We start from the raw sequence: 13,162 nt of genomic DNA, 5'->3' as shown, positions 1-13,162 counted from the left end.
CACTAGCAGATATCCCTCATCTTCAGGGAACTCGTGACCAGGCCTGTTTGCTGACCCAGCAAACACAGCCTGAGTAGAAGTACCTACTGAAAAAAACCCCTCACAAATCAAAATTAAAAAAAAACTATAAAAATGCCTATTTCTGTGCCATTCTCATAAAAACTATCTCTAAGAATCCTTGCCATCACAGACTTATTCGTTTTGTCAGGATTTATTTCTTCTAAGACCTACTTCTTATATTAAGCATGGAGTAAGGAAATGAGGGGAGTTAAGGCCTCAGAATTAAACAATTCAGTCTTGGAACACTGTTTTCTAGAAAAGACATACCACCCAGTCTGGCTAGAGTTGCAGTGATTTACAAGAAATATGTGTAGAAGTTATGAACTTATTAGAAATTATGGGGTGTTGTATCCCCAAAGATGAGCAGAAGAAAATTAAGTTTACAGAAGTCCAAGAGTTTCATTTAAAAAAAAAAAAAAGAGGCTTCTTTGTTTCTGGTGAGATTTCCCTGAAAACAGAGAACAATCTAGATATTGGCTTTTCTTTCCCCTAGTAAAATTAACTTCATACCATTCCCTCACCCTCCCATCAGATTCACACAATGCCAAAAATTTCTGAGCTTTTTATTATTATTATAATTATTTCATTTAAACAATAGGTTTGGGGCAGGATGGGAAAAGAGCAGCACCTTTCAAAAAAACCCCTGTTGGGTGCTATGTAGGATAAATAGGTGAGCTTTAAAAAAAAAAGTTAAGTTTATATATGTACATATACACACATACACTAAACCAAAGATTTGTGAGGAGTAGTTGTTTTCAACACAAGAGAGGGGAAAGCCTTATTTCACAGCAAGCCAAAGCACCACAAGTTAAGATTTAGAGTGCACAACCACACGTAGTGCAGATACCAAAGCAGCCTGGGTGCTGGAAGCAGTGTAGCTAGAGCAGCACAAAGCTCCAAATGGGCCAACTCATCCCGCTCCTTGGCAAATGGAAGCACCGAGTTTGCTTTGGGGATGCTGTGCTCTACAGGCGCCTCCCACAGCTGGTTGCTCTGCCTGCATCAGTTTCGGCAGAAGCCAGAAAAAACAGCAAACTAGTGAGGGTAAGAGACCCAAAATGAAGCTATAGGACTGATTTAGCTACATTTATTTCCACAACAGAGGTTTCTGAGCTTCCCAATGTTTCCGAAGTGCCCTCTGTAGGTATTGCCTGCTCGGGCAGCAGACAGCTCATGATTCTTTATTATTTGTGCACAGAGGTTCCCACTCTTGCCTCTTTCCTATCTCTCTTCTACCCCACAAAACCATTCCTATTTCCTCCAGGCTAATAGGGTAATAAAATTAGGCATGTACATCTAACTAAGGGGATATTCAACAACAAAATGTAGCTTAAAAAATTATAATAATAGTATTAAAAAAACAAAACAACAATTTAAAAACTTGTTCAATTTATGCAGACTTCTGGCAGAGTTTGGTCATTTAGCCCAGAGGTCTTTGTCTTCAGGGCCTGCAGGCTAAATTGTCTCAACTGGCAAGAAGCATGCAGTACAAGGTAAAATTCTGACTAAAAGAAAAAAGTAGTATGGGCTAGGGGAGAAGAGGCTATAACATAGAAATCCCATACTTCCCTAGCAGCACTTATGCTACACGATACGCTTTCAAGAGAGTGAATTCCTTTCTGTTGGTGCGAGCCGCCCAGATGAAAAGAGCAGCTGCCATAAACTGCAAAGGTGCTGAGACACAGGCAAGGCAGAAGGACCAGCCGAATTCACCCTTCACATCATCAGGCAGGGGCAGCTTCTTATGCAGCAGCTCAATCCCAGCAACGTAGCAGCCAACCAGGCCCAGAGTACAAAGCCCTGGGGGAGGAAGCAGAAACAAGCGCAATGAGCTCATCTCTGAAGTGCTCTGGTTCTCACTGTGAGCTTCTGGAGGGCGGGAGAGGGGGTAATTGGTAGATGGCAGGAGACCCACCTGCTAGGAAATGGAGGACTCCGGTACCAATGGCTGGGTAAAGGCTGCGACAGGCACAAGCACAGAGCCCAATCAGAGCCCCAAAGCACATGAGACCAAGGCTGACAAAGGGCAGCAGGAACTGCAGTCGCCAGAGATCTGCACATGAAACAAACACACAAGTTTGTTGAAAATGTGTTAGAAACTGATCTTCTCCCACCATCTCACATTCCCTTCTACGCACGCTGCTTCTGCTCCATCAGACATTCTACATGCATAGCTAAAAAGGACCAACGGCTCCACTGAAGTAGGAAGAACTTAATTTCTTATCTCCCAAATTCCTGTACTGCATTCACAGGCAAAACCTTTGCTAACACATCTAAGTTTTGCTTTTAAACTTTGACCTACTGCCTGCGCTACTGTAAAAACACAATAAATGCAATGCAAGACACAGATGCTTTCCTCACTAGTGACTGTATTTGAGAAACATCTGTTTTTTTTTAATCTTAATCCACTTTTTAATCCACTTCACCTCCCAGAAGTGAAAGACACTTACAAGTCCGATTCAAATCCGTGCCACTATTGTGATTTCCAGGCTCTATGTACTTTTCCATAAACTGATCAGAGAGGGAAAAACTGATGCAGTTTGTAGTCAAGTCAGTTTCTGGGGTAAAAAAGAAAAAATTACCATTAGTCAACTCCCTCCCATCCCTCCACCCTCCAATTCCTCCCTTCCCAACCATTTAAGCTGAGAAGCTTCTCAAGAGTCCCATTTTAGAGAAAAAATTACCTCTCAAAACAAATTTGTAGGATGCCTTGTCATAACGTAATTAGCATAGCGTGTGAGGGACAGCATTCAAACATGAACAATCTTCAAGCTTACCTGGGTTATCCAGAGAACTGTGCCATGCTTGACAGATCAGGAAAGAAATGTGGCACATGATGCTCAACTATGTTGTTACGTATCCCTGTACTCGGAGTCCCTTAACTAAGCTGTGCTTATCTCCATGTGCAGCATGTAGTATCATACTAAATGCTTCATTCAAAAATGGGATAGAAAGGACTATTTAAAGAACAGAAAATATTTGCTTCTTTACACTAAATTTCTGCCCTTTTACACCTTAGTTAGATTTTTGCTTTGAGAACACTGTTGAGCAGAGCTGGCATAAGTGTCTTCCAAGCTAAGTATTTTCATCAGAGGAAAAAAAAGAAAAGTATTTCATCTTTCCTCCAGAAGAAGTGTTTGAAAGTACATTTCTAAGCAGGTTCAAAATGAAGGGCTTCACACACACAATATGTGTCCAAAATCTACTTTGAAGCAACTACAATAATTGCACACCGCACTTTTTTAGGCCTCAACCACTGTGAACAAGAATACAAATATTTCATTCTATATCCAACACTACAGTACAAGGAGGTCAAATGTGCTGACAGTGGGACATTTGTGACGTGAGCAAAATGAATGACTAGCTAAAAGAAGTAAGTGCCCCCTCGATAAAGTAATATCTTTATTTCATTGCTGGATCCCAGGACCTCTCCTAGAAAGACAGTGACTGGCAGAGCAACTATAATAGTATCCCCAGCTGGACAGCAGATACAAAAGAAAAATGAAGAAACACCAGACTAAATTTAGATCAAGTATCATGTGTCAAATCTAGAGCCTGTAGCACTGTCAGCCACAGACCATTTTGCCTTTCACTTCTTTAAAATTTTTAGACTGCCTTTATTAAAAATCAAAACCAAACAAAACCCCATAAGCTAGAAATAGGTCTTCTGGAGGAACAAAGTGGCATGAATATGTTGTGAGGAGTTAGGACATACCAACCCAGGCAAGCTAGGGAAGTATTAATTGCTCTGGAGATACCTGGTGGGCTGTACCAGTGAGAGTTTTTGGGTACAGTGATACACCTCCGCCACAATCCAACCGTGCCGTTGCACCGGAAGAGCGCATCTGTATAGGTCTTCTCATCTGCTTCTTCACTGACAAATTCCTCCCAGATGATCCTACCAGCTTCACTAATATTCTCAGCTGGGGACAGGGTGTGGTATTCGTACCAAAAGTCAGTGCCAATGGAAGCTGCCATATAGATGGTGGAGATGAGGCTGAGAACACAGGCAATTACTAGTGCTGTAGCAAAACGGTTATCCATCATGACGCCCTTGCTGCTGTAAGGAAAGAGAGAGCCAAGTGAGTAAATCCTCTGACAGTAAACACAAAGTTATCCTAGCAGCATCAAACCGTGACATCATTCCTCTTACACAATGTCCTCTCAGGATACATGCGTGTCTTCCTTTTCCGACATCCTGGAATCAAAGGAACACTGAACAAGTCTACAGTACTAGTCAGCATCCACTGGATCTTCCAAGTTCAAGGCACAGATATCGCCCTTCTCCCAGCCATGCTGTGCTATCTCTGAGACAGCAATTGACAGCGCAACAGCAACTCCGTCCCCAGAGCAGATGGCACAGCTCACTGCCATTTGTGATCTTGATTGTAGGAACTGCACAGAATCCATCCACAGTGCCCAGGCAGAAGACTTATCTTTTCTTATGAGATTACCAAGGGTAGACGTTATTTTTAGCCTGCCACCCCATACGGCTTTCACAGCTTGTGTTTACAGCAAAGACAAGAACCACAAGCATACCAAAAAAGCTCTTCCAGATTGTTCACAAAGGGCAGCCATGCCAAGGTGCTGGAATGCGTTTAGGGAAGCAGAGAAATGTATCTAGGCAGTAGAGACAGGACACGAAGGAAGCACTGAAAGACAAATTTGGAAATTATGGTAAATGCAATAATGCCAAAATACATACAGCGGCGTTTCTGAAGAACTAAAACAATGCAAGGGGCATGCCCTGTTCCATGGGAACAAGATGGCAAGAGCTTCCAAAACTGAAAGGCCTTCACATGCTGGCATAAGGACCTTACTCTGGTTTCTCGTATTAGGGGGTCACTTATGCCATCCTTTGCAGGGTCATACTCACAAATCGCATAAAGTCAGGGTCAAAGGAGGCATGGGAAAATACAAATGCCACACACACTTCTAAAAATACTGTGACTTTAATGAGGAATTGATTGCTAATACATGGAATGTTTTGCAGATAGTGCAATATGTCAGAGGATTCTCAGATGCCTGTTGTGCTCATGTGGTTTCTGTGCCTGATTAAATTTATGGATTATGATGAATCAGGCTTGATACACTTGCCAAAAAAAAAAAAATCAACTGAAGTTAACTCAGCAGCTAGAGCCACTCTGGCGACACCAGCTACTATCTAATCAGCTCTTGTCTATTGCTTGTTCTACCTCCCTTCTCCCACATACTTGGATCAAAATATTTTGGTTTAGTTTCTTTGCAGCTGAATGAACCACAAGTGCAAACAGTGAATGCCTTAAACCACAACATGCACAAGGAAAAATATGAGTGCTCAAGTCAGACCTGCCAGTAAGAACTTCTGAACTATGAAAAAAGGTGCAAATTAAAGTAGGGACTTTCAAAGGCACCAACAGGTATTTGCTGCTAACAATGTCATTCTTATTTTCCCTCACATCTGTTCATGTATTTGGTTGAAAGTGGCTAACAGCGTTGGGGAAGAGAAATGATGTGTACCCATATCATTCCCTATGCTTATTTTCCATATTCAAGGAGGAATATTACAGAGAGTATGAGTCATTTAACTGCAGACTTCGCAATGAGCATGATTATAAGTGATTTTAGGTGAACTGACAAACAGCACCCATTTAAAATGCAGCAAACTTTGCATACCACACCTGTACTGAAATAATAATCCACAAGCCGTGGACTTTTCTAAGTTAGGTCAAATACTGAGAGGGCTTCATATCTGGACGTATTTATCCAGAAGACATTGAAGCAAATCTAGACTTGAAAGCAAACACTCTGTGCAGTGTTTAATTCCTGGTTATGTACTTTCATTCTCCTTTGATATCCCAGCATCTAGCCCAAGGTCCAGAGGACATTGAATGAGCAGAATAGGGAGAGAGCAAGTTGCTGAATAGGGCTGACCTCACTATTCATTCCCACTGAGTTTGCGGAGGGATCCCTTCCCTTTCACAAACTTCTCACAAAGCAACTGGGGCAAGTGGGGTCTCTAGGGCCAATGCTGTGTTGCACGGCTCCCTGCCCAGCTGAGCTCAGAGCTGAGCAGATCCTCTGGGAACTCAGTCTCGGGGCAAGCAGCAGAACAGGCTGGTGAGCAGGCTGGTCTGGATTTTCCAGTATATTGCAGTCACATTCACTGCAAGAGGAACCCTCTGCAACAGACTTCTCTCTTTAGAAAGGGCTCTCTCTGGAAGGAGAAATCATAAGAACCTACAAGCTCCATCCTCAGAATAGTGTCTGGTGAAAAAGAACATAACCAGGGCATTATTAAACCATCGCTTTCCTGACACTGCATTTTAATGTAAATGCTTACACTAGCAGCCATTTGTTATTGTAACAAATGTATCAACTTTGTACCTAACGTACAGAAAGAAAACAACCGGCTCAAAAATCTAACTTTCAGATACATCATCACTGCTGCAAATGCAGAATACTAGTGCTGGAAATAATCCTATCAGAGCATCATTAAAACACAACCACACACTTCTGGTCAGCCTTCATACATACAGTGGACTGGGCAGAGTTGATTTCAGCTGGCAACCAACAGCAGTTCACAAGCACATTTAAGGGTTAAACATGAAACTGTAAATTAAAGCACTGTCCATTGTTCATTACCTACTTGGTAAAAGAGACATGTCTAACTACTGACGTTCAATCCTTGTAATGCACAGCTCCAGGGATAGGTAGAAAACAGCTGAGGTGTTTACGGTCCCCCAAATCTGGCAAGTGCCTTCGTGTATCATTTGTCCCAGAAGGGACACACATGGATTTTCAGTATGGACAAAACAGTGCCAGGGCAAGAGCACACCCCCAATTCCTTATAATAAAGGTCTCCTCATGCTTCTGTCTAACACTTCAACCAACTGTTTACAGAAGAGATTAAGAACTTTATGGCACTTTAGGCAAATTTTGAACTAGAAGTTCTTCCTGCCACAGTGTACTAGGCTTGACTACCCTGCCTGTTCACTGTGTATATGCATCTTCATTTACAGTGGACACGCCCCCACTTAAATGAGGTGTTCTTTGCTGTTTAAGAGAGAACCATCGTTCCAGCCCCAGGCAGAGCTCAATGGGAGTAGTAAGCTTAGTCAGGAAGATATAGTTACAAGAGAAGACCATGAAGAAATACACTGCATGTTTACGAGCTTATGCCGCACTTTGCAAAAGGTTCTCCACAGAATATATAGGAGGTGCCTTAGAATAAGCTTACTTACCAAAAAATAACATTACTACTACCAAAAGCTACATTAATTATAAAGACAGAAAGACTGATAACAAATAGAAATGCTTTGTCACTATAGGCTGTCAGCAAGAACTGTGACTGTTTTTACAAAACGTTTGTTCGTATGGCACTGCCACTACATTTTATTCCAACAACAGAAGTTATTTCAAACAAGTTATGGCTGAAACTATGCTATGTAATAATATAAGACAACACACGGCAGCAGTAAACAGGCACTCAAGCAGACATGTTCCACGGGACATTGTAATTACACTCATTTTTGAAAGAAGTGAGACACACAAAAATTTCAAAGCATCAGCTCACAAAAGAGAAGGCAAAAGCCAAACTAGCAGCAACGTTCAAAGGAATGACTAGATGCATGTACTTCATAGAAGGGGAAAAAAATGGCAAATCAGTAGAGCTGAATAAGAAAACAAACACAGAACAGCACAAAAGCAAGTATTCTGGCCAAAAATCAACTCTAAGACTGGAGAGCTGATAAACATTTTAGAAAGTTACTGTACCATGGCAGAAGGGAATATGAGAATATGTATATTTTTATCTTATTATAACGATCACTCCCTTCAGCCAACAGCTTGCCACCACATTTAAGAAACTGCTTTACCTGACATCACAAGAGAGTAAGATGGCATTTTCTCAAAAAACACGCTTGAACTTGACTGCTCTTTGGGAAAGCAGAATAGGCAGAAGGCCTAAAAGAAGGTATAAACATGGGGAGAGGGCTGGCAACACTACCAAACTGGATCCTCCTTTTAATACTCAGGGCAAGGGAGGGTTAGGAAAGAACGCTACCAGACACTTTTACCTTCAGAGGTCCTCAGATCCCCCAAGACACACAGCTCCAATGATTCCAAGTCACTTCAGAGACTGTGTGTTGTTTGTGTCTTGTGGCAAGCGGAGAGCATGAAATGCAAGCTTCCTATCTGCCCTAACCGTTCCATTCATTCAGTTTCTTCAACACCGCCAGTTCACAAAAACGTGATCTAGAAGTAGAAAGCAAACCAAACAGATTGAGATCATAGCTTCATTTGAGATCATAGCTTCATTTTCAATTTTTTTTATCAGAAATATCCCAGTGTTACCCATTAGGAAAACAAATATTAAAAAGTACGGGGGACTAGGGGGGGAAACCGACTGAAAGAGCCCTCAGGCAGACAGCACCGTGCCCCACCAGAATCGATCCCGGACACGGGCAGACAGGCAGCGCCGGCAGCCGCCAGGGTAAGCGACCGTCCGGACGGCTCTCGCCCCGCGCAAACGCGGAGCCCCACAGCCCATCGGCTACCCGGGCCGCGCTCCGGCACCAGCCGCAGCCGCCGGAGCGGTGCCGACACGCTTCACCCCCCGCCGCCAGGACGAGGTACGGGTCAGGCCGACCGCGTTCCAACACCCCCGGCTCCGGCCTCTCAGGCGACAGCCCAGCGAGGGGGGGATCGGCCCGGCGGGGCCGTTGGCAGGGGGCAAACCCGAGGAGAGCGCCTCAACCCTCTACCCCCTCCCACACTCAGCAACCGTCCCCTTCAACGGCTGTAACCACCCCGGCCCCGCGAGACGCGGCGCATCACCCACCGCCTATCGCCGCCTCGCACCCCCGACCCCGCCGCGCCGCTTCCGCCGTGCCCAGGGCCAGGGCGGTGTCCGCCCCTGCCCGCCCCGCGGGGCACTCTGGGGGATGTAGTTCTCCCCGTCTCTTCCGCAACGGCAACGACTCATAGGCCGCGCGGCCCCACGGGAGCTGTAGTTCTCCGCTTCGCCCCGCCCCCGCGCCACCGCCGCGATGCCGGCTGGGAGTTGTAGTCATCCGCCACCCCCGGGAAGGCCAAGTCCACCAGCTTCCCCAGCGCCCGCCGCCGGGCAACCGACCTCCCCTCCACAGGGCGCCTGGGGGCTGTCACCCCGCAGACACTTGCAGGCCTCAAAGCCGCGTGAGGCAGGGTGTCAATTAATGACTAAATTGAGTACCTGCTAGATACGGGTGCTTGGGAATCTGGAGTCATGATGCCAAGGTCCTGTACCTGCTGAAACAGCCGTGAGTATTTACAGAAACATTAAAAACACTTTGCAAACTCTCATTGCAGCAATTTCGACTACTTGGTTTCACCCTGCGGCTATAATGTTCACGTTTCTTCCTTTTTCGCTTGATTGCATGTTAAAAAGGCGTCAGGATATCCTGACTGAACAACTTGGGAGCACCAAGTAAGGAAAAAATAGACTCTGGCTCCAGACCCCAAACTGGACATTCGCCCCCATCCCTGGTACTCACACCCAAGCAAATTACAAGGGCACTCTTAAAAGTCGTTAACAACTTCCCTGCTGGGTGACCACCACACCCAGTTTTGATTTTACCAACCTCCGAATTAGCAAACAAATACTTGGAAAAAACAGAATCGCACCTGAGGTTTTCACATCTCTGAGGACTTCGGGGGAACAGCCCTGTCCAGTTACTCATTCCGAGCAGCCAGGAAACATTTTTGCAGCAAGGTAGCAAGCTAGGATGGCAAAAGTGAAAGCAGTGATGTAAGAAACTTCTCCAACTTGGTGCAACAACATCAATTTGTTTATAAAAACAAAAACAAAAAACTAACACCACAATTAAGAAACCTTAGCCTACACACCTTCCCAGACCATGGAACCGTCTCACCAACACCTCATAATGTAAGTGTGTGCAAGGACATATTTTGGGGACTGATTGGGATTTATGCTAGACTCTGAAATATTTAACATCCTTATCGATGGTCTGGAAGAAAGCAGAGCATCACTGATAAACTTCGCAGATGACACGAAGCCTGATAGAAGGGTAAATAATGAACAGAGAGGGCACTGGTACAGGGTGACCTGATCATGGGTGGCCAGGGGCAAGCAAACATGCATTTCAATAAGGTCATCAATGAGCTCATTCATTTAAGAGCAAAGAGTGGAGCCTATACTTAACCTGACATAACTTTATCCTGGGAAGCACAAAATGAAAAAGACAAATGGGTCACGGTTGATTGCCAACTGGCAAGATGGTGCTGTGGCCAAAAAAAACCAACTTCCCTGGAACCTCAGATGTATAAACACGAGGAAGAAAAATGTTATATCACATCTGGAGTTGCTGCTGGCTGCTGAAATAGCATGTCTCATTTTGATGTCCTGATAAGGTAGAAAGAAACCTGAAAAGGGACATGAAAATCACTGAGGAGTGAGAAAAACTCTCTCAAAGAAACACATCACAGAAGGTCAGTCAATTTAATTTATTGAAGAGAGAGCTAAGGAGCTGCAAAACCATAAGATCTATGTAAAAGCAATAGGAAACAAAAAAAAATCAGTAACAGTTTTTTTCAGTACACTTGGCAAAACTAGCAGAAGTTGAAGCTAGAAAATGGTTTTTGTTTGGGTTTTTTTGTTGTTGTTTTGTTTTTGTTCTTGTTTTGGTTTTTGTTCGTTTTTTAAAAAAGGCAAAACAACCCCCAAACTTCTGTATTCTAAGCCATGGGATAAGGAGAATTGGAATAATTTGTTGTAAATTGTAGTGAATTATCTAACACTGGCAAGTTTACAGGTTTTTCTCCTAAAAGATCCGGTCTCACAAAAATGAGAATCAATTCTGGAAAATTTTGCAGCCATTGCTACTTTCATTATTGAATTAGACTGCAGTGACCTCTTCTTCATAATCTGCCCTGATCAATACAATGTGTGCAGCTGCTTGAAAACAGCCAGAGGGAAGAGGTGTTTACGTTTTATTTACTTAATTTCAAATTTTCTCTACAGATTTCAGCTGGATTCCTTTCCTTTCCTTTCCTTTCCTTTCCTTTCCTTTCCTTTCCTTTCCTTTCCTTTCTTTCCTTTCCTTTCCTTTCCTTTCCTTTCCTTTCCTTTCCTTTCCTTTCCTTTCCTTTCCTTTCCTTTCCTTTCCTTTCCTTTCCTTTCCTTTCCTTTCCTTTCCTTTCCTTTCCCTTTTTCTCTTCTCTTCTCTTCTCTTCTCTTCTCTTCTCTTCTCTTCTCTTCTCTTCTCTTCTCTTCTCTTCTCTTCTCTTCTCTTCTCTTCTCTTCTCTTCTCTTTTTCTTTCCTTTTCTTTTCTTTCCTTTTCTTTCCTTATCTTTTCTTTTCTTTTCTTTCCTTATCTTTTCTTTTCTTTTCTTTCCTTTTCTTTCCTTTTCTTTCCTTTTCTTTTCTTTTCTTTTCTTTTCTTTTCTTTTCTTTTCTTTTCTTTTCTTTTCTTTTCTTTTCTTTTCTTTTCTTTTCTTTTCTCTTCTCTTCTCTTCTCTTCTCTTCTCTTCTCTTCTCTTCTCTTCTCTTCTCTTCTTTTCTCTTCTCTTCTCTTCTCTTCTGGAAAAATACCCCTCTGTATAATAAGCATAACCCAATAAAAACACTACAAACCAAGGCAGAGAGCCATTAATTCCGAACACCTATATTTTTTGTTTGTTTTCTCTTCTTGTTCCACCTCCTCATTTGCCTCAACAGAATAACTGGTTGATCAGTTCAGCCACTAACCAGGATCATTTTGGGAAGTTTTCAAAGTAAAAGTTTGCTTTAGAAACCGCAGCAGTTTGCACATGAAAGCACAAAGGAACTAACGCTGATGGATACAGCTTAGAAGCTGTTCCTGCTTTTTACAGAAGTGAAGTTTCTTAGATAGCAGACCTGGATCACGGCAAGATTAGCCAGTAGCTCTAACAGAAATTTTCAGGCACTGACAAGAGAATTAAACAGCAGTGCTGCAAATGAGAAACAAGCAAACAAAATCCTCGTATGTTGCGAACCTTCATAGAAAATTTGTGTCATTTCTAGCTCTTGCAGTCTAAGGAAATACATAAACACTTCCAGGAGGCAGCACTACCTGTATTAAAAGAAGTTGGTAGAGTATGAGGAATGAAAAAACCTTCATGCGTCCCACTCACTTTATGAGTTATTGATTCAAAGCTGAAAAAGATGCTCAAAAGTCTGCATGTTTCTTCCAATACTACTAGGTATTTACTACGAGATATTGCCTCTCCCGACAAATATTACCTCTGTAACGATAAAAAGAGCAGTTTTAGTTTTTGTGTTTTGGGCACCATCCGTGAGAATTTCATATAGCCAGAAAGCAGCAGAAAATCCCATGGATTCCCCTCAGATGTCTTTATCCAGTCTCCCTGGTTTTATTTCTGCCCTCTGTATTTTTTTAATCTGTGGCACAGAACATGGTACACTAAGAAAACCTTACCAAAATTATAAGTTTCACAGAAAGAAGACCTTTCAGATGTACTTCTTCCAAATACAATGAATAGCACAGGTTCACTTTAATGATACCCACTTGTCCTCTTAAGTCAGTGGTCTCCAAGCCTCTTTATCATGCACTCCATCAGTAAAAACTTTCTGAGCATGCTCCCATTACATGTATAATTTTAAATTATATGACAAAAATATAAACTAAAAAAGGATGAGATAAAGAGGATACATTTTCGTTTATTTATTTTATTTAAATATTTACTTTATTGAGTGTACCAAAAAAGTTTACTTCTCACAGCCCACTTTGAAGATCACTGCTCTCAGTATGAAACTATTTCAGGCTATCCCAATGCATTGGTTCAGTGCCTGCAATCTTACATGAATCAGTTCTACCCTCTCCCCTCTTTGTTCGGGGGTGAAACTTCTGTTGGTTAGCATTCATATGGTTACTTCTGAGCCTGCCTTCACCCAGGTTATGGCACAGTAGCACAGTTTCAGCCAATTTGATGGGGTTTTTTCGTTGTTTTTTATCTAAGTAGGTCTGCAAATCTCTATTCCCCACAATCATTTAGAAAGTACCACACTTTCTTTTACAGCCAAATGAACCTCTGTCCTTCTCAGCATTTATCATCATCAATAATTTACAGATAAGTAGC

At 42.7% G+C, this 13,162-nt stretch overlaps 1 protein-coding gene across 7 annotated transcripts in view; it reads right to left on the bottom strand.

Moving 5' to 3' along the window:
* Positions 1-607: 607 nt before the first annotated feature.
* Positions 608-13,162, bottom strand: part of CLDND1 (claudin domain containing 1) — a 29,883-nt gene continuing 17,328 nt past the window's right edge. The window contains exons 3-9 of one of the 7 annotated variants that reach the window (XM_065063018.1): positions 9,706-9,801; positions 9,275-9,327; positions 8,118-8,295; positions 3,819-4,120; positions 2,511-2,618; positions 1,976-2,113; positions 608-1,860 (exon numbers count right to left, since the gene is read on the bottom strand). In XM_065063018.1, the coding sequence (XP_064919090.1) occupies positions 1,640-1,860; positions 1,976-2,113; positions 2,511-2,618; positions 3,819-4,107 (756 nt within the window). In that variant the 5' untranslated portion in view covers positions 4,108-4,120; positions 8,118-8,295; positions 9,275-9,327; positions 9,706-9,801 and the 3' untranslated portion in view covers positions 608-1,639. Of the gene's footprint in view, positions 1,861-1,975; positions 2,114-2,510; positions 2,619-3,818; positions 4,121-4,599; positions 4,713-8,117; positions 8,296-8,483; positions 8,837-8,881; positions 9,038-9,274; positions 9,328-9,705; positions 9,802-13,162 lie in introns of those variants that run through there. The other 6 variants (XM_065063027.1, XM_065063025.1, XM_065062994.1 and 3 more) reach the window with 6 other exon arrangements.

This window comes from Columba livia, chromosome 1 (assembly GCF_036013475.1).
Source record: "Columba livia isolate bColLiv1 breed racing homer chromosome 1, bColLiv1.pat.W.v2, whole genome shotgun sequence".
Taxonomy (NCBI): domain Eukaryota; kingdom Metazoa; phylum Chordata; class Aves; order Columbiformes; family Columbidae; genus Columba; species Columba livia.
This window is presented reverse-complemented; position numbering and strand designations above follow the sequence as displayed.